Source organism: Gymnoscopelus microlampas, assembly GCF_963454915.1.
Source record: "Gymnoscopelus microlampas genome assembly, chromosome: 19".
NCBI classification, from domain to species: Eukaryota; Metazoa; Chordata; class Actinopteri; order Myctophiformes; family Myctophidae; genus Gymnoscopelus; species Gymnoscopelus microlampas.
This window is the reverse complement of record NC_139956.1, coordinates 4,226,794-4,254,293: the sequence shown is the minus strand read 5'-3', so window position 1 is coordinate 4,254,293 and position 27,500 is coordinate 4,226,794. Positions and strand designations below refer to the sequence as shown.

At 39.8% G+C, this 27,500-nt stretch overlaps 3 protein-coding genes and 1 long non-coding RNA gene across 10 annotated transcripts in view; 2 read left to right on the top strand and 2 right to left on the bottom strand.

The window, feature by feature from the left end:
• LOC311034844 (vitelline membrane outer layer protein 1 homolog) overlaps positions 1 to 27,500 on the bottom strand; it is a 286,803-nt gene that overhangs the window by 77,144 nt on the left and 182,159 nt on the right. The window lies entirely within an intron of this gene.
• LOC311035209 (arrestin red cell-like) overlaps positions 1 to 27,500 on the bottom strand; it is a 38,288-nt gene that overhangs the window by 7,974 nt on the left and 2,814 nt on the right. For all 5 annotated transcript variants that reach the window (XR_014599673.1, XM_084043286.1, XM_084043287.1 and 2 more), the window contains exons 2-4: positions 4,434 to 4,464; positions 750 to 810; positions 187 to 231 (exon numbers count right to left, since the gene is read on the bottom strand). Coding sequence is in view for 4 of the 5 variants with exons in the window: in XM_084043286.1 (XP_083899412.1) it covers positions 187 to 231; positions 750 to 810; positions 4,434 to 4,464 (137 nt within the window). In the remaining variant the exon portion in view is untranslated. The remainder of the gene's footprint in view (positions 1 to 186; positions 232 to 749; positions 811 to 4,433; positions 4,465 to 27,500) is intronic.
• Positions 16,902 to 19,570, top strand: LOC311035558. The gene is made up of 4 exons (XR_014599741.1): positions 16,902 to 17,018; positions 18,893 to 18,951; positions 19,146 to 19,290; positions 19,508 to 19,570. It is a non-coding gene; the product is annotated as an uncharacterized lncRNA (long non-coding RNA).
• LOC311035557 (uncharacterized protein) lies at positions 19,571 to 24,090 on the top strand. 3 transcript variants are annotated; one of them, XR_014599740.1, is made up of 7 exons: positions 19,571 to 19,703; positions 20,022 to 20,109; positions 20,456 to 20,572; positions 21,203 to 21,343; positions 21,755 to 21,909; positions 22,211 to 22,303; positions 22,715 to 24,090. XR_014599740.1 is itself a non-coding variant. In XM_084043834.1 (7 exons), exons 1-5 carry the CDS (start codon positions 19,613 to 19,615, stop codon positions 21,763 to 21,765), a joined length of 345 nt encoding a protein of 114 aa, XP_083899960.1. In that variant the 5' UTR covers positions 19,582 to 19,612; the 3' UTR covers positions 21,766 to 21,909; positions 22,211 to 22,303; positions 22,715 to 24,090. The 3 variants fall into 3 exon arrangements, 2 of the variants coding, with proteins under 2 accessions (XP_083899960.1, XP_083899959.1); XM_084043834.1 differs by having other exon boundaries at positions 19,582 to 19,618; positions 21,201 to 21,323; XM_084043833.1 differs by having other exon boundaries at positions 19,582 to 19,618; positions 21,201 to 21,343.

Genomic DNA, 27,500 nt, shown 5'->3' with positions numbered 1-27,500 from the left:
TAAAAAGAATAGACAAAAATTGTTTATACCATATTTAAACTTTTTTTTTGCGTGTGATGCGTTGTGAAGGATTATTCATTATACAATGAATGGAATGACTGACAGACAGACAGACAGACAGACAGACAGACAGACAGACAGACAGACAGACAGACAGACAGACAGACAGACAGACAGTATTCTTACCTTTTCTGTCTTTGAGATAATCTGGATCCACCAGCAGCACTCCATCTGCACGCACGCACATGTAGATATATGGAGATCAACATGCACTGATGTTAAACACATAAACGGACAACATAAACTAAATGCACATATATATGGAGATTTGATGTTCAACGTGCACTGATGTCAGACACAACAGAAAGGGCCCAAGGGGCCCCGTGGATCGGCGGTGCATCTTATGCGTGAGGGTCGCGTAGCGACCTGAGCCTCTAGTTGGTTAAAATAACAATGTCTTCATTACAGTAGTTGTAGATTGCAGCTTTTATGAAGCAGATATAATTCATGGATGGATTCACAATGTCTATCACTGTGAATCCACGTGTGTGTGTGTGTGTGTGTGTGTGTGTGTGTGTGTGTGTGTGTGTGTGTGTGTGTGTGTGCGCGCGCGCGTGGGTGCGTGTGTGCGTGTGTGTGTGTGTGTGTGTGTGTGTGTGTGTGTGTGTGTGTGTGTGTGTGTGTGTGTGCGTGTGTGCGTGCGTGTGTGTGTGTGTGTGTGTGTGTGTGTGTGTGTGTGTTGCACTCACCAACAGGATCGACGTGATCTAAATGGTCGACAAAGTCCCTCTTCCCCAGATAGACCGTCAACTGTCAACAACACAGACAGTATACAACAAACACTTTTATACTTCAGTAAAAGTAGAAATACCACAATGTAGAAATACTGCAAGTCCTCTATTCAGAAATTGACTTGAGTAAAAGTAAAAAGAGATACGTATCGTCATCCTCATATCTTCAGTAGTACCAAACGTATTATGCTGAATGGTCCATTTCACAATCATATTATTGGATAGTAATTAGTATTGCATTAATGTGTTCATTACTTTAATGTTGTATTAATGCACTAATGCATCAATGTGTTCACCACTTTGTTGCAGCTGGTAATGTTGGGGCACATTTTAATGAGTTTATGTTTAACCTATTATAGAATCATTATTTATCACTTAACTTATGTTTTGAATCAATCTGCAAAGTAACGAGTAACTAATAGCTGTCAAATAATAATTGTAGTGGAAAAAAAAGTACAATTTTTGCCTGTGATGTAATGGAGAAGAAGTAAAATGTGAATTAAAAATACCTCGAAATTGCGCACGCACGCACGCGCGCGCGCGCACACACACACACACACACACACACACACACACACACACACACACACACACACACACACACACACACACACACACACACACGCTGACTAACCCCCAGCCTGTGCACACCCTTCTTGTAGAAAACCCTTGCTGGTGGACCAACGTTACACTGAGCATCATCTACCACCTCCATGATGGAGAGAGAGAAAAGAGAGAGAGAGAGAAAAAGAGAGAGAAAGAGAGAAATAAAAAAACAGAAACAGAGAGAAGAAACAGAGAGAGAAAGAGACAGAGAGAAAGACAGAGAGATAAAGAGAGAAAGAGAGAAAGAGAGAAATTAACAAAAACTGAGGCGTGACAGAGGTGTAGTTGAAGGAGAGACAGAGACATCTATACAGTAAAGTACAGTTAAGCAATACTAAGGTAAAGGCTCATTTATACTCCATATGATGGTGTTGACTTGTAGATCTGATTTTTAACAAGTACCACCACACCATCACACGACTCAGACTGAGTCTAAATGAAGCTTCAGAACTTATAGAGATAAAGAAAGCAGTCAAAGGAATGAGAGGAAATGACTGTAGGTCTGATTTATACTAAACTACTAACACATCTACAAGCTCACAATGCGTCATGCTGCGACACATTATATGAGCTTGTATATTAGCTATTTTACACACAACACCAGTGTATGAGTATAAAGGAACAATAACAGAGACAACATTCATCCACTAGATGGCGCACTGTTACAACACTTATGGCGAAGTCACAGCAACGTTATTATAGTTTTGCATTTGTGTCTGCTGTGTGTGTGTGTGTGTGTGTGTGTGTGTGTGTGTGTGTGTGTGTGTGTGTGTGTGTGTGTGTGTGTGTGTGTGTGTGTGTGTGTGTGTGTGTGTGTGCGTGTGCGTGTACGTGTGTGTGTGTATATGTATTTTGTGCCAGGGACCCCCATGCAAGATTTGTGTTGTTAAAATGTTTCAGAAATATTCCAGATTTTTCAAAAAGAAATCCAAGATGTATTAAAAAAAGAAATAGCAGATCTACAAGCTCACAATGCGTCATACCGTGACACTTTGTCAGCTTGTAGGTCTGCTATTTTCAAATAGCTGATGTATATAGGGTTAACGTGGTTAAACTGATTTTGATGCTACAGTATATTAACTAATTTAGCTGGAGACCCCCTGGAAACCCCCCAAGGAAACCTGGGGGTCCCCGGACACAAGGTTATCTATTTCCCTGTCACATCAAGGCAGCAATGATGTAGTCTGCAACAATGTAACACAACGGCTGCCTTACAAGAATATATTTGGGGTAAAATGTATCTCACCCAATGAAAACACATGGCCAATGGCAGCCGTCAACTTAAGGATTGCCAAGATAAACAAAAATACATGTACGGCCCGATCTATCAATTGACGGTCTGACAAATGTATGCTCTTTTGTGTGTGTGTGTGTGTGTGTGTGTGTGTGTGTGTGTGTGGGGGGGGGGTGTCAGTACTTAGATTGCAGGCCTTTTTTAGATGCTCAGTGGATGAAACATGTTACTTTTATTATCTGTTTAAATAAAGAGGTTTGTACAACCTTTAAGCATTTTAGGCATGGGTTATTTCAGAGAATGTTGGCCAAACCTTTGGGCATGTAATTATAGGTCAATTCAAAAGTTTCTAAAATTGCAGATCTACAAGCTTACAGTGGGTCACACGGTCTATATGACACGTTGTGAGCTTATGTACATCAGCTATTTGCGCCACAAGACAAACAATAGGGATGGAATGGTTAATGTGATTTTAATCAACAGAACACGAACGGAAGGAGAAGAAACACAAAAAACAACAGGAGTGATCAACAGGAGAGAACGACAGGAGAGAACGACAGGAGTGATCAAAAGGAGTGATCAACGGGAGTGATCGACGGGAGTGATCGACAGGAGTGATCGACGGTGTCACGATCACGGCCCCTGTTGTGTCCATGATGTGACTGTTTAACCACTGAGTGTGCCTCTGCCCCTTCCTCCTATTCCCCCTCAGCCAATCACTTACTCTCCCTTCTACAGTATGTTCTACCTGAGGCCAAGACTCTGATTGGCCTGAGTGCTGTCACCTGTGAGGACCAGCTGAGCCTGGTTGGGTGAAAAGCTCCATGTTCAGTGCTGGGTCATAAGATGTGTGTCAGGTCCTCTGTTATGTTGCCAGTGTCTTGTTATGAGTTCAGTTTATTGTATTAATTACCAGAGTGTTTCTGTAAGTTATCATTGGTAACATGTGTCTTTATAAGTAAACTTAAGTTTGTGATCCTCATCTCCTGCGTTTGTCTGAGTTCCTGCGCTTGGGTCCTACAACACCTTCCGTTCCTGACAGACAGGAGTGATCAACACTGACAGACAGGAGTGATCAACAGGATAGATCAACATGAGAGATTAACAGGAGAGATCAAGATCGACAGGAGAGATCAACAGGAGAGATCAAGATCGACAGGAGAGATCGACAGGAGGGATCGAGATCGACAGGAGAGATCGACAGGAGGGATCAAGATCGACAGGAGAGATCGACAGGAGGGATCGAGATCGACAGGAGAGATCGACAGGAGGGATCAAGATCGACAGGGACAGGGTGGAAGAAGTACTTAGGTTTTTATTTTTACTCAAGTAAAAGAAGCAATTCCACAATGTAGAAATACTCCGTCACAAGTAAACGTCCTGTATTCAACTTGTGTTGGTATCAAAATAAGTAACTTTAGTCACCAAAATCTGCAAAGTTGTAACTTGTTATTAAATAGTTGTGGTGGAGTAAAAAGGACAATATTTGCCTCTGAGTTGCAGTGGAGTATAACGCATCTACTTGAGTAAATGTTCTTATTTACTTTCCACCACTAAAAGGAAGGAGACAGGAACCACAGGGTTGATATTGCCACACACACACACACACACACACACACACACACACACACACAGACAGACAGACAGACAGACAGACAGACAGACAGACAGACAGACAGACAGACAGACAGACAGACAGACAGACAGACAGACAGACAGACAGACAGACAGACAGACAGACAGACAGACAGACAGACAGATAGACAGACAGACAGACAGACAGAGGGGTTAGGGTTACATACCTTGGAGTTGGGGCTGGCCTTCTTGAAGACACTGCAGAGAGGAAGAGACATTGATTGTTTGATTTGACAAAAATCTCACATTGTATGAATTGATGATGATGTTTTAATGTCATGTAACACATTGTTGCTGTCAGGCAGAAACCTTGCATCTTCATATTTCAATGTTTTTCTAAATGATAAATGAATGCTTTACTTCCTCGTACAAGAGTGTCACACAAAAGTGGTGAAAATAGACAATCTACAATCTCACAATGCGTCTACAAAACCATCAAGAGAAATCGCTGATATACTGCATCTCTCTCTCTCTCTCTCTCTCTCTCTCTCTCTCTCTCTCTCTCTCTCTCTCTCTCTCTCCCCATAATTGAGCAAGACTGATGTCATACCGATGACATCACTGTCATCTCGTATTTTTGTGGCATAAAATAATCCATATTTGGTCATAACTTGGTTTAACATACGGTCCATTGTTGAACCATCTACTTAAGCCTTGGAGCACCAACGTTACGTGAGAAATTCATTCGATTCATTCGAGAAGCTTCAGAACGAACCAACCAGGAGACGATGAGAAACCACAGAGACTACCGGGACCCTACAAAGTTCAACAGGCTCAAGCGGCGAACTCAGCTGGGGAAAGGGAACGGTCAGGGATTCCCCTGGACCGGACTGCTCGTCGCCCTGCTAGCGCTGGCTGCCGCCGCTTTTATCGCTCGCGACATCCGGTCCCACGGCTCCTTCAAGGCCTCCGACACGGCCAGGTTCCTGGCCCTGTCCATGCAGCTCTTGAGCGCCGCGACGGTCTACTCCAAGCAGGTGTTCGCGTGGTCGCGGACGAACGTCCCGTACTTCTGCGCGGAATGCGCGCGCGTCCTTCGCCCGCTCGCCGAACAGGGTTTGGTGAAGACCAGGATGGCCGCCAGGTTCGTCTCCAAACAGATCGTCTGGCTCGTCATCTGGCTCAAGGCGAACAAGCCTCTGTTCGTGGAATGGGTGAACGCGAACACTCCGGACGCCGTGTACCAAGCGCTGGAGTACTTCACGGAGCAGTCGCTCTTTGTGCATGAGAACTACGTCCTGCCTGGTGTGGCATACGCATCGGAAGTGCTACAGGGGGCTTGGAACGGCCTCCAACAACAGTGATTCTCGGTTTGTTTTCATTTCAAGGACCCCCAAGTTTGATATGCACTAGGTCACGCATCCCCTTTTGATGCCATTTTTTCCCAATCGCTGGACTCCAATCTACACTGTGTTAATTTAACTCTGAGAGTGTACACGCCGAGTTACAGACCTGTAAAGGGTCCATTTGGTTCCATTTGCACACTCTTGGAGTTGCAGACCTGTAAGGTCCCATTTGGACCCCCTGGGGGTCCCGGGACCATATATTGAGAAAAGGAGTTACGGAGAAATGCTGCTTCAACGCCACTCAGAGGCCATCAAGGCCTGGGCACAGGAGCTGTGGGGTCCCAGTTTGATTTGGTGATGGATTAGGCTACGGACCTAGCCTATGGTAAAACGTCCCGGTCGCATGAATTCACATTTTCACGTGTATTCTGTAGACCGGTCTGGGCCCAAGGGCTGGGTGGCCGTTTTGAAGAAACCAAAAATTGGAAGAGCGCCCTCAGGCAGTGTTGCCAGATTCTGTAAGAGAAACAAGCAACCAGGTCTAGGAAAACCAGCCCAAAAGAAGCGACATGGAGCACTTTAACATATACATCAGCTATTTGAAAATAGCAGATCTACAAGCTCACAACGCGTTGCGATGCGACAGATCTGGCAATAAAGCAGATAAGCAGATCTGGCAATAAAAGAAGACATATCACACATTGTTTTCTGCTGTGTTGCTTTTCGATGTGTACACTGTATGATTTTATAGAGGTATCTAAAGAGCACAAAGTATGTTTCTGAACGGCCAAAGTATCGCGAGACTGTCCACCATTTCCTGTCTGGCAGCTAAATCTCGCGATACCTCCAAGACAGAAACGATACCTGCCGCTGTTTAGGCGCCTCAATAAAATGATGTACTGTACACATCTAAAAGCAAGTGATTAGAAAACAACCTGTGATATGTCTTTTATATTCCTGACCGATTATATGACAAAGGTTGCAATCGTTCAGAAATAATGTTTGTTCATGAGCTGGTTCAGCCGGTGCCATCCACTGCAATGTAATTAATCGAACTTCCGGTGTGAGGGTTGCCACCCATGAGCACCATGGTGCATCCGTGGCGTCCAGCACAACTTTTCCTTTCAAAAGGTTCTTTGCAAAACCCCCACCCAGTGCTTGGGGCCAGACCGGTCTGCATAAGACACATGAGAATGTGAATTCACGCGACCGGGATGTTTACCAGGCTGCTACGGACCTCCATTTGGACCCTTACGGGGTCCATTTGGTTCCATTTTGTACACACTCTCAGAGTTAGGATTGTACACTCTGAGTTACTTCTCAAGGAACCCTGGGGGGTCCCCAGAACGTTGAGAACCACTGGCTCAAAGACCACATGAAGTGAAAAATATGTTTTTCACACTCCTAGAGCATATCTGTGGTCACAATGGAAATATAATTAACAATAGATGCAAAAACAATTGAAAAAACAAACAAACCAAAAAACGAAACACTAAACAAAACGAAACAAAAAACTATTCCCATCAAACAAAACCTTAATGTGTGAAATACATCAGCAGCTCCAAATGAATAATAATGAATCAGGATATTCATTCACCTGTGTGATTCCCATGGCTCAATGTTCCTACACACAATTTATAAACAATTGTAAAAGACAATTTATGCTTTGAGCAACAAGTGTCATCCAACATGTCGCACGGTGAAAGTGACATTGAAAAATACTTTCAAAATATGCTCCTCATTGACTTACATTGTACGGTAAAACAGCTCTAAAAGTCACTCTTTTAGCATGTAAACAAACACAAACAAAGTGCATTCAGACAATATAGAACATCACCAAACCCACTGCTGTTTTTTATTTATTCATAAAAATGTCAACTTCCTGCTGATTTTACCATTTCAAGATCCGGATCCGGATACGTGGATCCAGTCCGGGTTTTCTTAATAAAAATAACAAAATCAACAGGACGTTAACATTTTTTATAAAAAAAAAAAACAGTACTGGGTTGGTGATGTTCTTTCTATATTGTCTGAATCAACTTTGTTTGTGTTTGTTTATGTGCTAAAAGAGTGACTTTGAGAGATGTTTCAGCATACAATGTAAGTCAATGATGAGCATATTTTGAACCAAAAGGTGTGACCTCCGCTAGTCACCAAACCCAGCAAAAGGGCGCGACCTCCACGCCCTTTTGCCGGGCGCCACCTCTGCTGGGGCTCGACGCAGCGGAAACCTCATCTCAGATCGTGGAGAGTGAGGTTCCAAACGTTACACCAAACCGTTTGGTGTATATTTACAAACATAATGTGCATTTGCATTTCCAATGCAACGTTGTCCATAGGTGCTTAAAACGCATTCCAACGGTGAGAACTAGCTGTCCAAGATTTAAGATGATGATTGTTGAGAACAACGGCATTGCTGCAGGTTTCAGGGAAGTCTGCAATGGTGTCTCTTTTTTTTTTTTAATTCATAGCTTACTGTAACAATCCCAGAGAGAGCGTTCATGTCCCAAACTGAAGCTGATTAAAAGTGATCTGAGGAGCTCAATGGGACAGATCGAGCCTCTCTGGACTTGCCATATACTATCCATTAAGAATACCTGTGTATACCAGCTAAAGTTCTAAAGTGAAAGTTGCGTACATCCAGTTGGTCGCTGGTGCTGTACACAAAACAGTTTGAAATGAAAAAGAATCAGCTTTGCTCCATTATTTTACTTAAAATATTGGAGCAAAGCTGCTCTGCGGATTCTTTTTCATTTTAAACTATACCAGCTAAAACCCCAGAAAGTGCACATAATATAGGCTTTGATGTAAGCATAGGCTATTTATATTTATTTATTTGAATAGCCTAATCAATCATTACCCTTGATTTTTTTAGTGTGCAGACAATGTTGATCTGTGCCATATGTCTACTGTATATGGTGGAACTGTTGCTTGCAGTGCAGCGACACCATATTTTGTCAAGTAGTCTTCCAGAAAAAATGTTGATGTTTGAATTAACCTAACTGTCCCTGTAAAATCATTTGACATCAATAACTGTCATCTTAAAGAGCTGTAATGAGTAATCCACTAAACTCTCATACGTTTAGGCCTATTCCATGACAACACAGTGGATAGCAGTAGCAGTTAAAGCTTTATTCATAGGAAACCTACTGAACCCTGTGATGACCCATCCTATTTGTGTGTAGTGTTGCTGTGTTTCTAATGGTGCTCTCTGTTCATGTGTAGGAGGAGGGGACCAGCCTGCAGGGGTGTGCCTAGAGGACGAGGCACACCTGACTCCAATCATCCTCTGGAGTATTTAACCAGGCTGGTCAAAGCCATGTTGCCTCTCTCTTTTACACAGAAAACAGTGTTTGTTTCCTTGAGTTCAGTTTTACGCTTGTTTCTGCACTTGCACATACTGTACACTACATTTTCACACATCCATACATGCAGTACACTACTGATACCACTGACTATTCACACTACATTCTATTATTTAAGTATAAGTTATGTTCTTATTAGTTACAAATAAATACATTTTCATTAAATCCTGTGTCGTCTCCCACTTTTGTCATGATTTGAGTCAGTTCATGACAACCCTGAAATGATTAGGATCGTATCAATTCCCATTCCTGCATTTGTATGTTTACTCGACAATTTGGATTTGGCTTCTTGGAACAGAATTTCGATTACCCAACCCTACTTTCAACATTCTCCTCAACCACTTAAGCATTATTTTATACTTACATGAACAATTGTGAAAATAGCAGATCTACAAGGTCACAATGTGTTGCATGTAGATTGTGAGATTGTAGATCTGGAAACTTTTAACCTATGCCCAAAATACACATTTATTATGAATCGATAATTGCATTAAATGATTATTCGTAATTTGTATACAGACAAAGAAAGAGAAACAGAGAGAGAGACAGACAGCAGACAGAGATGGAAAGAGTGAGAGAGAGAGAGAGAGAGACAGAGAGAGAAAAAGAGACAGACAGACAGAGATACAAACATTTAAACAAAACTGAAGGAGGGAAGAAAGAGGAGTGATGAACGAGAGACAAACACCAAAAAAAAAAACTAATGCTGAGTGCCAAATGATTTGTCCTGTAAAAGAACTATCTCATGCTACAACTAGAGAACTAACAGAACACACATGACACACACAAGAGAGAGAACCCATTAATCAGCTTCAATAGAGTACAGAAGTACTGACGTCACTCGTTCATCCCCTGGGTCGTAGAAGTAGTTTCTCTATGGAGAATAACATTGGGTCATCTTAGAATCGTCTCATAGGCTATAAGAATTGTGGTCCAAAAATAAACAAACTGTCTCTGCGATATTGTCAGGGAGGTGGCTCTGTATCGTTTATATTATACAGATGTGCCATTTCAAAACTTCAAATGTCCTGCCATCGCCAAGACAGTACATTTTCAGGGGATTCCCAGGGCAATAAGAGGGACAAAGAAGGGCATTTAAAATGCTGAATTATTTTGATGATCACTGCTTTTATGATGCTAATTAATTTGAGCAACTGGTCAAGGACCTCTTCAAATCACCTTTCGCCTCATAATGAGTCTGACACCTTCTTCAACACACATTCTTTTGTTCTCATGTATATGGATGTCTGTTGAAGGGAAAAACGGGGGTGTGTAGTGACAACTTCTTTTCAGGGGCAAAACAGTGCAATTTTAAGGGCAGAACAGGGAGGAAAAAATGCATTTTCAGGGCACTTTCAGGGAAAGAACAGTAACGTGTGAAGTTTTGAAGTGACACATCTGTATATAGAGATATTGTCAGGGAGGAGGCTCTGTATCGTTTATGATAGTCAGTCACTCATATCCAGTCAGTTGATGGTTCATATCCATAATAGTCAAACCGCTGAGATCATTTGTTTATGTTTGGAACACAGTTCTTATCTGACACGATATTCAACACGTCTATGGGAATTCAGAATGGGGGAAAAAGGGCGGCGACCCAGGTAGGATGTGTAAATTACGTCAGACTTCGGTGCTCTATTTACAGTGTTTCAGTTCCAATACTGTCTGCTTGTTATGCTTCATCACTTCTAATTTAACTTGTTTATCCTGCAGCTCTCTCCTGATTGGATACGATTGGCAACCCACTTGAACATGTATTTTCTGTTTACTAAAGAGCTGGAGAGACAGGGAGAAGAACCCTGTCACTATAAACAAACACTGATATCACAATATATACAGCTATTTAACTCTTATTTTAACATAATGCAGAGTGCCAGATTATGTGTCCTTTAATTGAACCATTTCTGCTACGACTAGATAAGAAGCAGAACAAAAGGTTATCCACCTCCAGGAAGTCAGTGCATTTCAGAGAATTATTAAATAAACATTCTCACTAAATCTCTGCATGTGCCAGCGGTGTAAAGTAACTAAGTACATTTACTCAAGTACTGTACTTTTTTAAAAGGTGTGTTTTACTTTACTGGAGCAATTCCAGTTTTCAGTAATTTTACTTCTACTCCACTACATCTCAGAGACAAATATTGTACTTTTACTACACTACATTTATTCGTAAACTTTAGTTACTAGTTACTTTGTAGATTTTGATTATTACTACAAAACATACATTAACCAATTCAGCCCTATATAACCTTTTGGCCATTTGAAAATAGCCGATCTTTCAAAAGATTTGTAGACATTTTACACATTTGAAAACTTGTGAAATGGGACATTCTGCATAATGAGCATGTCGTGTCAGATGAAGCTTAACTGCGAGTTAGCAGGCTGGTTAGTTGTAATAAGAAGTGGAGGAGAAGAGACGTCTTGACCAAGGTTTCCACTCATTCATTTATTCAGCCACAAACAGCAAACAGCATAGCATGAGAACCAGGGGCAGAGCCCCTGTCCCACACAGCCTAACGGCGTGTGAGATTACATTCACCTTTTTATGCTCTGTATGTTCACATGACAAACAACCGGGTTGGGTGTGGGGTCACCCTGTAGGTGACGAGATCAGCCCTTTGATCAGTCGAAGATCAAACATTGTCTCTTTGAACATTGGCAAATGGTACTGTCTCCCTATTTGCTTCCTCTATCCTGCTCAAAGTGTGATCAGGAGGATAAGACAAAGGCATGTAAATGACTGTACTTCACAGCTATGCAGAGTGTCCTTGATTAGCAGGTGCCAGCCAGGCTGGCTCTGAGTCAACAACACATTATTATTCTGACTTTAGCGAAATAACTTCTATCTATTTTTACTTGCATACTGGTATATAAAATATAGCAAATAAGGGCTAATATACGACAAGCACTTTCTACTTTGGTAGTACATTTTGATACCAATACCTTTGTACTTTTACTCAAGTACATTTTGAATTCCTGACTTTTACTTGTAACAGAGTATTTTTTATAATGCACTATTGATACTTTTACTTGCATGAGTACTTTTTCCACCGCTGGCATGAGCTGTGCTGAAAAGTAACTTTTGCTCAAGACAAGAACTGCACTTTAAAGTGCAATGTTGAGATACTTTTGCACTTTGCTTGAGTAGGTCCAATTTTCAATACTTTACATTTCTACTCCACTACACCTCACATGCAAATATTACACTTTTTACGCCCTTACAAGTATTTGAAAACTATATTACTTCGCAGTTTAAAGTTACTGTTTAGATTATCCGCACAACGACCAGCATTTTCATGTCAATGGCCAAGTGGCGGAGGACCGCCACTTGGCCATTGACATGAAAATATTTAGATGCTCCGTTTTAGCCCATACTTGGTTTATGGAGAAACCTCTTGCCGTACGGCCAAATATAAACACATACAGAAAGGAGATAATTCTCTGGGTTGTTTTGACTTTCGACTACGAGGGACAACTACACCTTTTAATGCTCCACCTCACTAGAGGGGAATTTGGGCTATTTGTGAATTTAAAGTTGCATTTGTGAATTCAGTGAAAAGTTAACTTATCTGTTAGTTGTCTTATGTTTAACAACTTGAACCCTGACATCCCTATTCTGGGAAGGACATTCACCAAAAATGTCACATCTACAAGCCCACAATAAGACACATTGTGCTATTTTCAGTTTAGAGGTTAGTGTCATTCTATGTAACATCCATTTCAGTAGTCTTTACGGTTACACGTTGCCTGTTAGAACCCCGATTCCCAGAATTCCTTTCAAAACAGTAAACACGGAAGTGACTCTATGCACAGCAGCCATATTGTGAAGAATTTCACAGGTGTTGCCAATGATACTAATGAAGGCTCTGTTCCATTCTGGTCAAACAGCGCATGTTGGCTCACTGGAAACACTGCTACACCAGAGGGTCTCAAAGTGTGGTCAGGGGCCCTCATGGTTCCTTGAGGGGGGTTTCAAATAGCCTCTTATGGGTGTGTAACTCTGAGAGTACACTCTCAGAGTTATGGTGGTTGTGGAAATTAAAAAGTGTGAGAACCGCTGTGCTAAACTAAATGGAACAGAGCCTTCATTAGTATCATTGGTAACACCTGTGTTACCTGAAGGAAGTGACAATATGGCTGCTATGAATAGGGCCTAGTACCACTCAAAGTAATGCTGCAGTGACCTAGTACTTTATAGTACTTTATATTTTGAAACGTAACAACAATGTTGCCGGAATCTGTATTTATTGAAATTAAAATCCATAAATAAATACATTGTCAGTGCCTGCGTCATATTTGGCGTGAGCGTTAAGGGGCAGACAATCAAAAACCTTTTGTTTAAATTACATTTAGAGAAGCTGGCAAAAACACTTTAATGTGGAATGGATATTGTGAAAAAATAAACCATGCAGCCACAGATTATATTAAAAACAATTCTTTAATGGAAACAGTTGCAAAGTATATGACTTCAGTACAGTACCCAGATAGCAAAATATGGTTATTCAACGTTGAATTATAGTGGTTAGGGTTGATTTTTGGTTACGATTGAAGACTGATGGTTTTTCAACATTGAATCACTGTTGTATTGCAGTGCAAAATTCAATGATTGAAATGCCAACATTGAATCAGCGTTTAATCTATGGTGCAAATTCAATGATTGTGATGCCAACATTGAATCAGCGTTTTATCTATGGTGCAAATTCAATGATTGAAATGCCAACATTGAATCAGCGTTTAATCTATGGTGCAAATTCAATGATTGAAATGCCAACATTGAATCAGCGTTTTATCTATGGTGCAAATTCAATGATTGAAATGCCAACATTGAATCAGCGTTGAATCTATGGTGCAAATTCAATGATTGAAATGCCAACATTGAATCAGCATTGAATCTATGCTGTTTGCCTTTTTCTTTTCTTTTTTCTTGATGGGGGGAGGGGGGGAGGCACACCCCTCCTCACACCCCCCCTCCCCCCATTTAATGATTGAAATGACAACATTGATTCAACGTTTTATCCATGCAGTTTGCCGTTTTCTTTTCTTTTTTTCTTGTTGGGGGGAGGGGGGGCAACCCCCTCCTCCCCCTCCCCCCTCCTCCCATTTAATTATTGAAATACCAACATTGATTCAATGTTGAATCTACACTGTAAAATCCAATAGCTATCTATACTTAAATAAATAAGTTAGCTTTACTCATTTGTTACAATACTAGGTTTAATCAAGTAACGTGTACTAAAAAATACAATTTACTTATTGTTATTAAGTAAAGACATCTTTGTTTACTTGCCCAGAATCAGTAACATTTAATTGCACTGTGTTTAGTACACTCTTAAAAATGCTGGGTTATTTCTATAAACACATTGCTGGGTTGATTTGGCTGGGTCATAATTATGGGTTATTTGGGTACTGTAAACTGATGGGTCAAAGGGGTTATTAGGGCTTCAATTGCCTGCCTGGGTTATTTTTAACCCAGAGGTTGCTTTATTCATTTTCCCACTTGTGAATCATTCTGATACCTTCTTTTTGTCACTTCTCACATGAAAACACAAGGTACGTAACCTATATTTTATCACTATATTTGACCTATATTCATATAATGAGGGGGATCATTATAGGGATCTGTATTAATTGTAATATGGTACAATACTGTGCAAAGTATACACTGTAACAAATTTCTGTAATTTCTACAGTAAAAATGTACAGTAATTTACTGTTCTGTCATTTTACAATGTTTAACTGTATTTTGCAATGCATCATGGGAAAAAAATCATTACAGAAACTTGAACATCATCATCATTATCAGTTATTATCATCATTATTAATTGTATCCTTCATCTTCTTGTTTATGTCCCAAAATGACTGAAGAGCTGATCGATAATCCATTGTCCGATTGTTTCGGCGCACCCTAGGGGCCGAGACAATAGTGAAAAACTGTTTGAAAGGAGTAAAAACTAAATTGGACACCAAATTCTGGGTCAGCGCGTCGCCCCGAACGCGAACATATAACTCCCCTAACACACGGCCTTACCGTTCTCCTTAATTGGCTAGGGTCCAATGTCAAGTTATTATATGCGCAATAAAGCAATATATCTCGATACGATACGTTTTTCGAATCCGCCTTTCGGATATGTTGTACAGCTTGCCAAGACGCACACGTGGATGTCTTGTTTGTCCCGGTACGACACTCCTAAGTTGACCTCCTACACTATCGGAAGGCACATAGAGTCTTAAACCTTAAGACCATACCAAAGGACAAAGTCAGAAAAAAAAATGTGCCGTACTGGGACAAACAAGACATCCACACGTGCGTCTCAGCCAGCTCTACAACATATCCAAAAAGTGGACCCTAAGTCCTTATCGTATTCGAGATATTGAGCGAGATAGCGAAGCCGTAACCATAGCCAATTAAGGGATAATTAAATCATGATTTGATATGAGGGTTTGATGATTTCAAATTTTAGCATTATTTTACATGTAGATTTGGAAAAAAAATATATCGGGGTTATCACGGGCCTGGAACACCCTAAAACCAACCAGAAAGTGGCCTTTTGAGGCACTTCCTGTTTTCCGAGAAAAATATAACTTACATATTTGGAATCAGCGTCATCACATTAGTCTAAAGCCAGAGTATCGAAGAAAAATACAATTTCTAAAAATGTAACGAGGGTTGACCTTTGCAGTCTTTTCGCTGAACTTTGAGCTTTATCAGTGTCTAAAAAAATCAAGGCTGGTGCCAAAAAATCTGGCTTACTCTCAATATGGATGGAGAGAAGTTTTAGATTTTTAAAAAATATCTGGAGCGATTAGTTCCAGATTTTGTGCTCAACAAAATCTGTTTTTTATTCAAAAGTCAACGTCCAATCTTTTTGGTGAGCTTTTGTATTTCCCAAGGTCATAGAAAATCGAGACCTATCCCATTCGATTCAGCGTCCTTTTCTAAGTCTGAAAAAGTTTTTTTTAATTTAAAAATAAAATATTTTAAAAAAATGTGAGAAAAGCTAGACTTTGAACTATTTCAAAAATCTTTAACTTCTTATTAAACAATTCTAGACTATTGTTTAACCTACCATTCAACTCTAAATCATCTAAATAAGAGGGTTGAAGGGTCAAAATAAAATAATGATAATAATAATATGTTTGTGAAAAAAGCTTCAAGTTTATGAAACTTTAACGCTTGTTTAAGCCACTTTTTAAGGGTCATACAAAATCAAAACCTAGCCCATTCAATTCAGCGTCCTCTTCTGAGTCTGAAAACATGTTTTTTAATTAAAACAAAATATTTTAGAAAAATGTGAGAAAAGCTAAACTTTGAACTATTTCAAAAATCTATAACTTCTTATTGCAGATCGGCTATTTTCTTTTTTTCTCTCTTTCTTATATTATTTGACAATTTGGCCAATGTTTGACCAGTTTATAGTATAGTTTGTTGATTACTTGTATTACAGTCTTTTTCTTTGATTTGTTTTCATTTATTTTCTAAGGTATTGAAATTATTACTTAAATTGTCAGGGTCTCGACCCACAGGTTGAGAACCGCAGACATCCTTCATGCACAAGGCGGACAGTGTTGCCAGATTTTGCGATAGAAATAAGCAACCAGGTCTATGGAAATTAGCCCAAAAGAAGCAACTATGACTAATTGAAAATAGCCAATCTACAAGCTCACAACGGGTTGCGATGCGACGCGCTGTGAGCTTGTAGATCTGCTATTTTAAAACAAAACTCTTATCTGGAAGAAAATGTGAAAAATTAGGAATATTTTTGAAACATTTTAATACGAATCTTGTATTGGGGGTCCCCCCTGGCATAACGTGTTCAGATGGGGGTCCGTTGATTGGATAATAGCCTACATATTAATCTGGGGGTCCTTGACATGAAAATGTTTGAGAACCACCACTGGTTTAAACGACAGTAAGGAAGCAAGCCCAAAAAACTTCACAGAAAAAGAAGCCCAAAGTCGCTTATAATAAGCGGATATGGCAACACTGAAGGCGGAGCTTGTTAGTTTTGAAATCACACCGGAAGGCAGAGGAAACGGCTGTTGGCTGAGAGATTTCTTTTTCAAACCGGGGTGCTTTCGTGTTTACTGTACTAGATAACAGGTAAGTTTAATTAGTTTATGGAATTAAAATGTTATCCAAACACGGTCGTACACGGTTACATGAACTAACACGTTCATGTAACCGTGCACGACTGAGTTTTAGCCATGGTTCACACGACGCTCGTCCTTTCACGAGCCTCATAGCCGGAATTTCAACCTGTTTTTTGCACTTTCAACCCGTACATCAACATAAATATTTATACTTCAACTATAAAGTGCTTACCCCACGGCCACGAATGTTACAATTTTAATCGGGTGTGTCTAAGTACCCGCATCTTCCGTATTGTTGAATAAAAGATATTTTAATCCGATCGGTGGCCATTTTCTCATAGTTGTAATGCATGTGTATAATGTAATACACCTCCCAACCGACGGTCGCGTAGTTTAAAGCATACAGAAAACTCGGAGAAAATGGCCACCGATCGGATTAAAATTACTTTTATTGAACAATACAGGAGGTACGGATACTTAGACCCTCCCGATTCAAATTGTAACATCCTTGGCCCTGGGCTAAGTGCTTTATATTTGAAATCTGAACGTTTATGTATGGGTTGTAAATGTAGAAAACGTCATGATATGATCATGTTTCAGGACTAACGGTTTATCAACCGCGTTTACATAGAAAGCAATGTGTTTGCACCATTTAATATAAATGTATGATGTTACAATGCGACCAGGCATCCTAAAACGTTAAAATATGATTCAACTTGTTAGTTGTAACATTAGCTCTTAAAAGAGAGCTAATATTGGCCACATATCCCTTTGGTGAGGCCACATTTGTTTTGACTGTAATTATTATTTTATATATGAATCTTGTTTTTAACCTACAGTAAAAAGTAAAATAATTGAATTAAGAGACAGAGAGTACAAATGGTACCAATGTATCCTTAAGGAGAATACATTAACATTGAGGATTTTAGTGTGCAGACAAATTTGGTAATCCGTTTTTTAACTTAAGTTTTGTTTTGCAGACAGTAGCTAACAAAAGCAGGTAATGTTTATCATCAAAGTGGGCTCCAGGGACCCTCAGGGGTCATTGGGGGGTTTCCATGTGGTTCCCAGCTAAATGAGATTATATAGCATGAAACTCAGTTTAACCACTTAAACCCTATAAATTGCCTATTTGAAAATGGCAGATCCACAAGCTCACAGTGCATGGTGATGCGTTGTGAGGGTGTAGATCAGCTATTAAAAAACAGTATAAACAACATTTGTGGAATATTTTTGAAACACTTTTGTAAATCTTGAGTCCTTAGCCAAGTACATACTAATTAGGGGGTCCTTGACATGAACATGTTTGAGAACCACTGATTTCATTTGTATAACATGAGTTCATTAATCAGTATGCATTGTGAAACACTTTGCCAAGTTCATCAGAAGAACTGGTTATCACACACCTTCAATTAACCCATTAAGACCTGAGGCCGATTCTACAAAATGTCTTCTAAATTTATTTGTTTTTAACTTGTGTTCAGACTGGAGGACCCCAAAATGTATGTATTTGGCCACAGACCCTCATCTCAAAATATTTTGTTCTAGGGACCCCCAGAAACAAAAATTTGAGTTACAAATGTTCGTTAAAAATTCAAAGATTTGCACACATTTTCAAGATTTTTCTAAAATAACAGATCTACAAGCTCGTAGCGCAGCACTCGGTGCCACGCTATGAGCTTGTATATCTGCTGTTTTTGAGTAGCCAAAGTGTAAAATAATGCTTTTTAGGTCAAATCTAAAAATGACACAGAATCGAATGCACTTAAAAAGCGCATAACCATTCAGTGTTCAATTCAGGGATTTGAATCGTCATATATTTGTAACAATGATTACTGTCTCATTTCATCGTTCTTTGACAAACTTCTACCATCTATTTAACAGGCCGTCACCAAGAAAGCCCTTGCCTTAATTTGGATGGTACTACAGTTGGCAGTGGCTATGTAAGTCATCAATCAATCAACACAAAAAGGAGAACACTCCATACACACACACACACCTAAAAGAAATGTGCTCAAAGTTTTTCCTAGTGCACAGTCACACGCACATTTTTGGATTGCTCCTTAAAATCCCATGTAACCATCTTCATGGTTTACGCCAGGCAAATTTAAGCTGAACCTAATTGTCTCTTTTACAGGCAGCTTGGTACACACCTGGCCGGGGAAAAAAGCCTGCTACAGACTTCCTGGAGGAGCGATTGAGGAACACCAGGAAGCGCATGAGAAGGCTGAAACGACCACACCACCAAGAACCAGAGGAACAGACCGTCCCTAGTACACCAGGTAATACTAATAACCAATGTTAATTATCCCCACCAGGCTAGATTGGACAGATGCAAGGGACTATATTTGCGGTCCCATGACTCTTCTGTCCATCATCTTCTAAAAACTAGTCTCAGGCACCGCTGGACCGATTGGCGACTTTTCACACACTCCAAGTAGGCCAGAACCTCAAATACTTGAAATCAGCTATAATGAATCTGTACTTATCATTCAACAGAATCTGATGTGCCTCCTGAAAAACTTATTGAAATGGTTGAATGGATGAAGGTCAATAGGTGTCCAGTATCCCAGGTTGAGGACTACATGAATCAAACATCTCTACATGGAGGCAAGTGGATTCGCAGCAATGGAACTAAAGGCCTACTGGAAATATTGGCGTATAGTTCCCTAGGCTTGTAGACAATCCTGGCATGGTAATACATTATTTTGCTATTGCAGTTTTGCCTATTTGAATGATACTCTATTTGACTGATACTCTGCAATGCACTACAAGTTTATGTTTAACCACCTAGACCCTACAATATATACTTTGTAGACAGGAGTCCACAGGGTTCTACTTGGTCCACTCCTTTTTTCTCAAACTGTTGTCACACAATGGTGTGTTTATCAAAGAGCTTATCTACAATACCCTACTGCTTGCATACACTCTTATAAGTAGACTCATAAGTGATTTTATTTTAATTTTCTCATTTTACAATTGTTTATATAATGTTATGTTCTCTTCTGTGTAGACCCAATCCTTCGATCTCCTAATCTCTCCACCTGGTGTGGAGAATTTGATTTGTGGGATTCCTCAAGAGGAAGAACTGCACACTTCAGGTGGGGGTTTCATTTAACATAATGGTTAAATAAACAATAATGAACTGTAACTATGTTTCTTAGCAGGTGCTGAGGTTATGAGTTGGGTCTCTTGGATTCTTTCCTGCTTTCTTCACTGTCCTCTGGTCATAGAGATGCTGAAGGGCAGAGCGCTTAGACCCCAAGGCGGTTACCCTCGGCACAACTTTGGGGTTTCACATAATGATATCTGGGTGGTTTTCTATCAGCTGACATGAAAAGCATTCTCTGACCGGGTCAGCCTGTGACTGAGCACTTGGTGTTCAGATAAAACTTGTATTCTGACCATGTGACATTGGTGTAAAATCACTCCTCTGTGTTTGTATAGGTGCACAACACATGCAGTTTGAGTCAGCCTGGGCCCTGACCAGAATCCCCTCAGCTACCTTCCTGCCAACACGCACTGTGCCCATCTTCATCTGTCTACAAGGACATCCGGGAACAGGTTAGCACCTTTTTACCCACGAATAACAGAGCAACATAAGTTTAGTTGGGAATTAACTGTCCAATTGAACTATCAGGGCGACATATGAAAATATGCTTTAGAGGAATGTCTGGTGCTGTATGCAGTTTGGAACCCAGGATGTAAGGTGATGGAGACCATTACACAAGAGGTGTATATATGGAGCTGACTAATTTGTTTGCTGATTCCATGATGACACATTGAGGTTAGACACTCCATAATTGGGCGTAGCTGCATTTGGAACTCCTTATATCAGGGGTCTTCAACCTTTTCAGGCCAAGGACCCCCTAACTGAGAAAGAGATGAAGAAGGGACCCCCACTATATATTACATAAAATTGTGTTGCAGATTAAAGCTTTTCATAGATGTTGGATTCATGTTAATGTGTATTGTCAGACATTTAACGACTTAAACCGTCAATACTTAGTAAACTTTCACTCTGTACTTGGTCTGCTCTTTTTCCCCTCTTTGCCGAAAATAGACGATCTACAAGCTCGCAACGCCTCGCGCTGCGAGCTTGTAGATCGGCCATTTTCGGCTAAAGTTGTCCGTAGAATAGGGATGCTATTGTTCAAGTGGTTTGTATAAAGAAACAAGGATCTTATCACAGAGATTTGGCCGACCCCCTGTAGCAACTCTGAAGACCCCCTAGGAGTCCCAGACCCCCTGTTGAAGACCCCTGCCCTGTTATGGCTGACTCATGGTGACATGAGCGTGGCATGGGGGATCTCCTGTAAGCCAATTTTAATATAGGTAATTGTCTGATCACAGTTATGAGAAAAAGCGTTCATCTGTATACATTTATCTATTGAAGAATAGTGAAAATAGCAGATCTACAAGCTCGCAACATCTCGCAAAGTGATGTGTTGTGAACATGTAGGTCGGCTACTCTCACTATTTTTCAACATTTTTAAATGCCTGGCCTGTTCTGGCCATAGTACATAATGGTATTATTGGCCCCGGTCATTGTCAGTCATTTCTTTTTTGTTTACAAAGCCTAAAAGTCGGAACCGAAATGTAATTCGTCCAATGTTTAATGCCAAAACGGTTACATTGTTGATCATAATTATTTGTATGACAATTAACCAAATGTTTTCCTAATTTACACACTTTTTCAAATGTATTTAGTCACTGTATTTTGTTCTGTGGTTTGCTGTGTTGTAGGCTTATGCTGAGTTTAACAGGATCGCCACCACACACCTAGAGACAGACTTCTTTGATGCTCTGGATCGCTATACACCACAATTGGTCACTATCTTAAAGTCCAAGAAAGGTGCCATTAGAGATAAATTATCCGGAATTGTGCAGCAAATTGATGGGTAAGTCTACAACATGCTTCTTATATTTGTAATTATCATGACTAAGTTTATGTACAACCTATTACCCCAAATAGTACTTATGCTTCCCGGCTGTATTACAGAGTGTTAAAGTATTGCTAACTATTGATCGTTGTTGATAACTAAATGCTGTGGATTGTACTATTTTTAAATCACATCTCCAATCAGCAACTGTTCTCTGCAACTGTTCATCAAACATATATTGTGGTGTTTCATGCTGTAACTGTACTGTAACTTGTGATGGTCAGATCTTGAACTTTATTTGTTCATTATCCACTTGTAGAAACCCGACGTGACCGCGCTGGGTAGGCTTGTTCTCCGAGGCCTCCTTCTTCTGCTTGGAGATGACCACAGCAGTTTCTACACCACTGTCTTGGTAAGTTCTCATAGTTACACCTTAAAGGTCCAGTGAAATTACATTTTCGTTAATTTTATTTTGAAGTTTCAGTCTGAAACGGCCTTGCAAACCAATCAGAAGGTTCAATCCCTTCAGGCTATAGCACGGTGGAATCTCACTCACATGGTGTGCAGTGTAAGTGTTTGTAGCCTGCACTCACACGTTGCTCAAGGGAGAGAGAGATGGCCACTATGCAGAATGTTTGTTACCAAGTTGCTTATTTCTAGCCTAAAATGTTTTCAGATACATATTTTACTGTGCTGTTTACCATGAGTAATATACTGTCAAAAACAGTAGGCCAACCAATGTTGATAAAACTTCTCAATGCAGATGTGTGTGAAGTGTCTACATTTCCCTGTTGTAATGTTGTTTTTGTTTGGTTCTGTACAGGATTGTGACAGCGAAAGTGAAGACGCCTGGTCAGAGGTATCGGTCGGATTGCTGACTGTGAGCAGTGAAGATTCACCTCCCTCAGATGGTGTCGACCTTCAGCCAGTGTCAACAGCCATCATCCTTGAAGGAGGTATTGTGATGGATAATTTCCATAACCTCCCTCAAGCACCGTGCCTGCTGTCTAGCCTGACGTATGCACTCAATTTGAAGTACCCTAATGATATGAAGAACATATTGAACTTTATTCAAAGAGTGATGCTTGGCTTGGGAAAGGAAAAAACTACCCCCCAAACTGCAAAGTCTTAAAAACCTCCTGTCATTTTAGAAAGATTGTATAGTGGATAACTGGTAGGCAGGTTGTCCTCAGCCCTCCTTTGTGACAGTAGACTAAAATGCATGCATTTTATTTTTCTCATGCATGAGAAAATGTTGTAAAGTGATAGGAGTTCTAAATGAAGCCACTTTTATTCATTTTAAGTACTTTAGAGCTGCAAATTATTAAGACTTTGAATGTAATACCATTAAGTAAAAGTAAGGCACTTTTTTGAAATTGACAAGTGTTCACTTGTTCATGTGTGAAATAATGTACTCTTTCAAACTGTAATGGGGCTGTCCACACTAAGCATATCACTTTTGTCAATCCTATCGTTGTAGAATTATTTAGTTTAAATACAGTGCAGACATGATCATTTCAGTGGGCAGTTGCTCATGTCTTCCAGAGTTCCAGCAAATCACTCATATTGTCATCATCAACACAGATACTGTTCGTCTTTAGTTGTGTTGAACAGGAGGAGAAGGATGGAGGGGCTACTAGGCTACAATTGCAGTAGCAACACAGAAATGTGTGAGGAATTAATTAGCATAATGACTTTGTGGACGAAAAGAGGTTCACAATCATTGGCTACTCTAAATTCTATAAAATAAATTAAAAATGTGTACATATAGTGCTTGGTGTGGATGGCCCGTTAGGCTTTATTAATTACGCCATTTGTATTACTAGAGCACTTGTCAGTGTGTTTTGTCAGACCGTTGGTTTAGTCTGCAAAGTTAGTACACGTTTGGTCATTATAAGCCATGTTGGGTATTGTTTTTGTGGAATCGCTTGTAAATAATGGTGGTTTGGTTTGTAATTTAAATTTGCAGATCAATTATTTTCAAATAGCATTTTTATATAGGTGTAAAGTGCTCATGTGGCATATATTCACTTACAAAATATCCAAATGCTTGCAGACATTTTCACGATTTCTTTCATAAATAGCAGATCTACAATCTTCTATATGTTATATATTTCATCTGTTAAATCATAAAAACAATGCTTAAAGCAGTTCAAAGCAGGTCTAAATGCCTTGGTTCAATAAATGTGAAGATTCAAATCATATTGTCTGTCTTTATTTTTATATTTTCACATTTTGGGAAATGTAAGGTAATTTTGAACAAGATGTAGCCTTACAGTATATCAGCATACACATAATTTAAAATGTACATGCAGATTACCATTAGGTTGTTGGATGATCAGGATCAATATTGATTCCTAACATGATTCAGTATAATCAATTTATAAATTAAATCAGTGTTCGATTCCTGATGTTGATTCAACATAAAATCAACTAAAATGTGCATGCAGATTACCATTTAGATGATGGTTGAATCAATGTTGATTCCTAATGTTGATTCAACATTAAATCAACTAAAATGTGCATGCAGATTACCATTTAGATGATGGTTGAATCAATATTGATTCATAACGTTGATTCAACATAAAATCAACTAAAATCAGCATGCAGAATACCATTTAGATGATGGTTGAATCAATATTGATTCATAACGTTGATTCAACATAAAATCAGCGTGCAGAATACCATTTGGATGATGGTTGAATCAACGTTGATATAGTGTTAGTTAGTGGTTGAAACACAAACGTTGAATCAACAAAGATTAGGGTTGCGATTTCAGTACAGTTTCAACGTTGAGATCGAACGTTGATTCAACCGTTATGGCCGCCTATTTTTCAACGTTGATTCACCCATATTTTGCTATCTGGGTAATGACCTGGACTACTTGTCTACCTGATGCCTTGTCCTGTTTGTGACTCTGAACCAGTCTCCTGCTGCTTCAGACAAACTGCTGAGCCGACATTATTTTATTGTTTTGCTGTCGGCCCTCGTGGTACTTCCTGTCATCTGACAAGCACTCTCTGCTACCCTCAAGTCTCCTTTTGTTGAGGAGAGAGAGAAAGAGAGAGAGAGAGAAAATGTGCTGCTATTTGTCCCAAAGGTTTAAATACAAAGTGAATGCAAAACATTGAAATACTGCCCTCAATTTGTTACAACAGTTTATCCCAAGCTAACCTTTCCTATGTGGATGTATAACTGTTTCTGACAGCAAATGCATCATTCTTATGGTTTTGTAAGATAGTTTTCTGTAACTTGTAATGTAACATAGCTCTGTTTACATGTCTTTATTCCCATTTAATTGTACATGCATTGTTTTTATTGTTTTGTTTCACCTTTGATTGTAAACGTATGCTTTCTCATGCCAATAAACCCCCATTAAATTGAATTGAGAGAGAGTGTTTGTGTTTGCGCGCGCGCGCGCGCGTGTGTGTGTGTGTGTGTGTGTGTGTGTGTGTGTGTGAGTGTGAGTGTGAAACCTGTACTTTGTACAGGTTAAGCAGATTTACCATAATAATGTATCACAGAGCAATACACTCAAATGCATGTGGTGACACACATGCACGTGCACATGCACATGCACGCGCACACCCAGATTACATAAACATGCATGGCCTTGATGCATTGTCATCAAGGCTTTTGTAATCAATGTCATCTCTTTTACGCTAATGGATCAGAAAGTCCTTCAACTGGATTAGCAGCCGTGCGTGTGTGCGTGTGTGCGTGTGTGTGTGTGTGTGTGATACAAGGTCGAACAAGGTCCTTGCAGGACTATAAATTCATGTTGAGAGGTCGTCTGCTTTCTAAACTAAACACACTGGAAACAGCTGTCTGTGTTTACCTCTCTCTCTCTCTCTCTCTCTCTCTCTCTCTGATTCTCTCTCTGATTCTCTGTCTGTCAGAGTTCAATTCAATGGGGCTTCATTGTCATGAGAAAACATACGTTTACATTGCTAACGTAGATTCCTGAAGAAGGTCTATTGATCGAAACGTTGCTTAAATAAAGCTGTCCCTGTTGTGCAGACGGTGTGCGGGTCATTTTATTTTATTCTATGCGTTTGATCCCTGCCTACGCACGCGTATCTGAGCCCATCAGGTGTGCATAAAACTTTGTTTCCTACATGGCCAAAGTAAAAATAGAACAAAACAATCAAAACAAAACAATATATATGTACAACTACATGGGAATAAAGAAATGTGTAAACAGAGCTGTCTGGCATTGCAACTCAGGGAAAACTATCTTACAAAACCATAAGAATTATGCATTTTCTGTCAGAAATAGTAACATCCACGGGAAGTTTTACAAAGTTGGGATAGACTCTCTCTCGTTTGCGAGAGAGGTTTGCCAGTTATTTAAAACATTACCTTTATCTGTAAGCTAAATGGTGTAAATAGTGTTGTTTATATGGTGTTAGGTTTTATGTGCATGTATAGCAGTGGTTTTAGGCTTTTGCGTTAGGGTTGAGAGGTGTGAGGATGAGAGTTATGGAGGTCCTTGAAATGAACCAGCTGAGAACCAGCTGTGCAGAAGAGGATTGTATAGTTTGTCTGTGGGGAAGGTGGTGGGTTAGTCCGCTGCTCGGATGAACAGATTTGTGTTGCAGTGAACATTGTTATCTCTATTGATCAACCCCACCGTTTCAAGCAAATGTCCTTTCTGTGAAGAAGCAGAGACAGCTTTTCATAGTTTATTTTAATCGATATAAGACTGTGTGATCTTTTTAATACTCTGGTGAATGTTTTTACATTGTTTGGTGAAGAGTGGTTTAAGACCCGTCAGGGTTCCTTGACTGGATTCCAAATGGACCCTTACGGGTCTGTAACTCTGAGAGTGTACACATGGGAACCAAATGGACCCTTAAAGGAGTAGTTCACCCCCCAAAAAAATACTTATTTTCTATCAATTACCCACCCCATGAAGCCTTGAATTCATGGAGATTGTTTTGTTTTTGTTGCATTCCTAAGCCAATAATTTGATGACCAGGCGGAGTCTCCTCATCAAATTATTTGCTTAGGAATGCGACAAAAACAATTAATAGAGAATAAGTATTTTTTTGGGTGAACTACTCCTTTAAGGGGGCTCTTTGAAATAAAAAAAAAAGCTTGAGAACCACTCGTATACAGAACATCTGATTGGTTGGCAGCTGGTGGATCTAATATTAGAAAGTGTCCATTTACAGTAGCGGAGCAAAACAAAAACACAGACTAGAGGGCAAGGCAGGAAGCACTTCCTGTTTATATTTCATTGATAAAAGCCAGAGTATGGATTGATTACAGATGTTTATACGTCAATGAACAACGATGATGAGTTCATATTCAATTACTTGAAATGATGGTGTTTTCTCTTGTCTTCAAATAGTAGTAGTGGGTGGGTATATGGGTGGTTGCAATTCGTTTTTAAATAAACATTTCTCTCTCTCTCTCTCTCCCCGTCTCTCTCTCCGTCTCTCTCGGCCCTCTCTCTCCCTCTCTCTCGCCCCTCTCTCTCGCCCCTCTCTGTCCCTCTCTCTTGCCCCTCTCTCTTATATTGCTAAAGGGATAGTTCACCCAATTTAATATATTTTTTTTATGGATTAGTCACACCATGGAGACTTGAATTCATGGATATATAT

Bases quoted from the DNA above. Each gene is read 5' to 3' on its own strand.
- LOC311035557 (XM_084043833.1), top strand. The intron at 20,110-20,455 runs GTGGGGGTTTCA...GTGTTTGTATAG, and splicing joins GGAAGAACTGCACACTTCAG to GTGCACAACACATGCAGTTT. The intron at 20,573-21,200 runs GTTAGCACCTTT...ATCTTATCACAG, and splicing joins ACAAGGACATCCGGGAACAG to AGATTTGGCCGACCCCCTGT.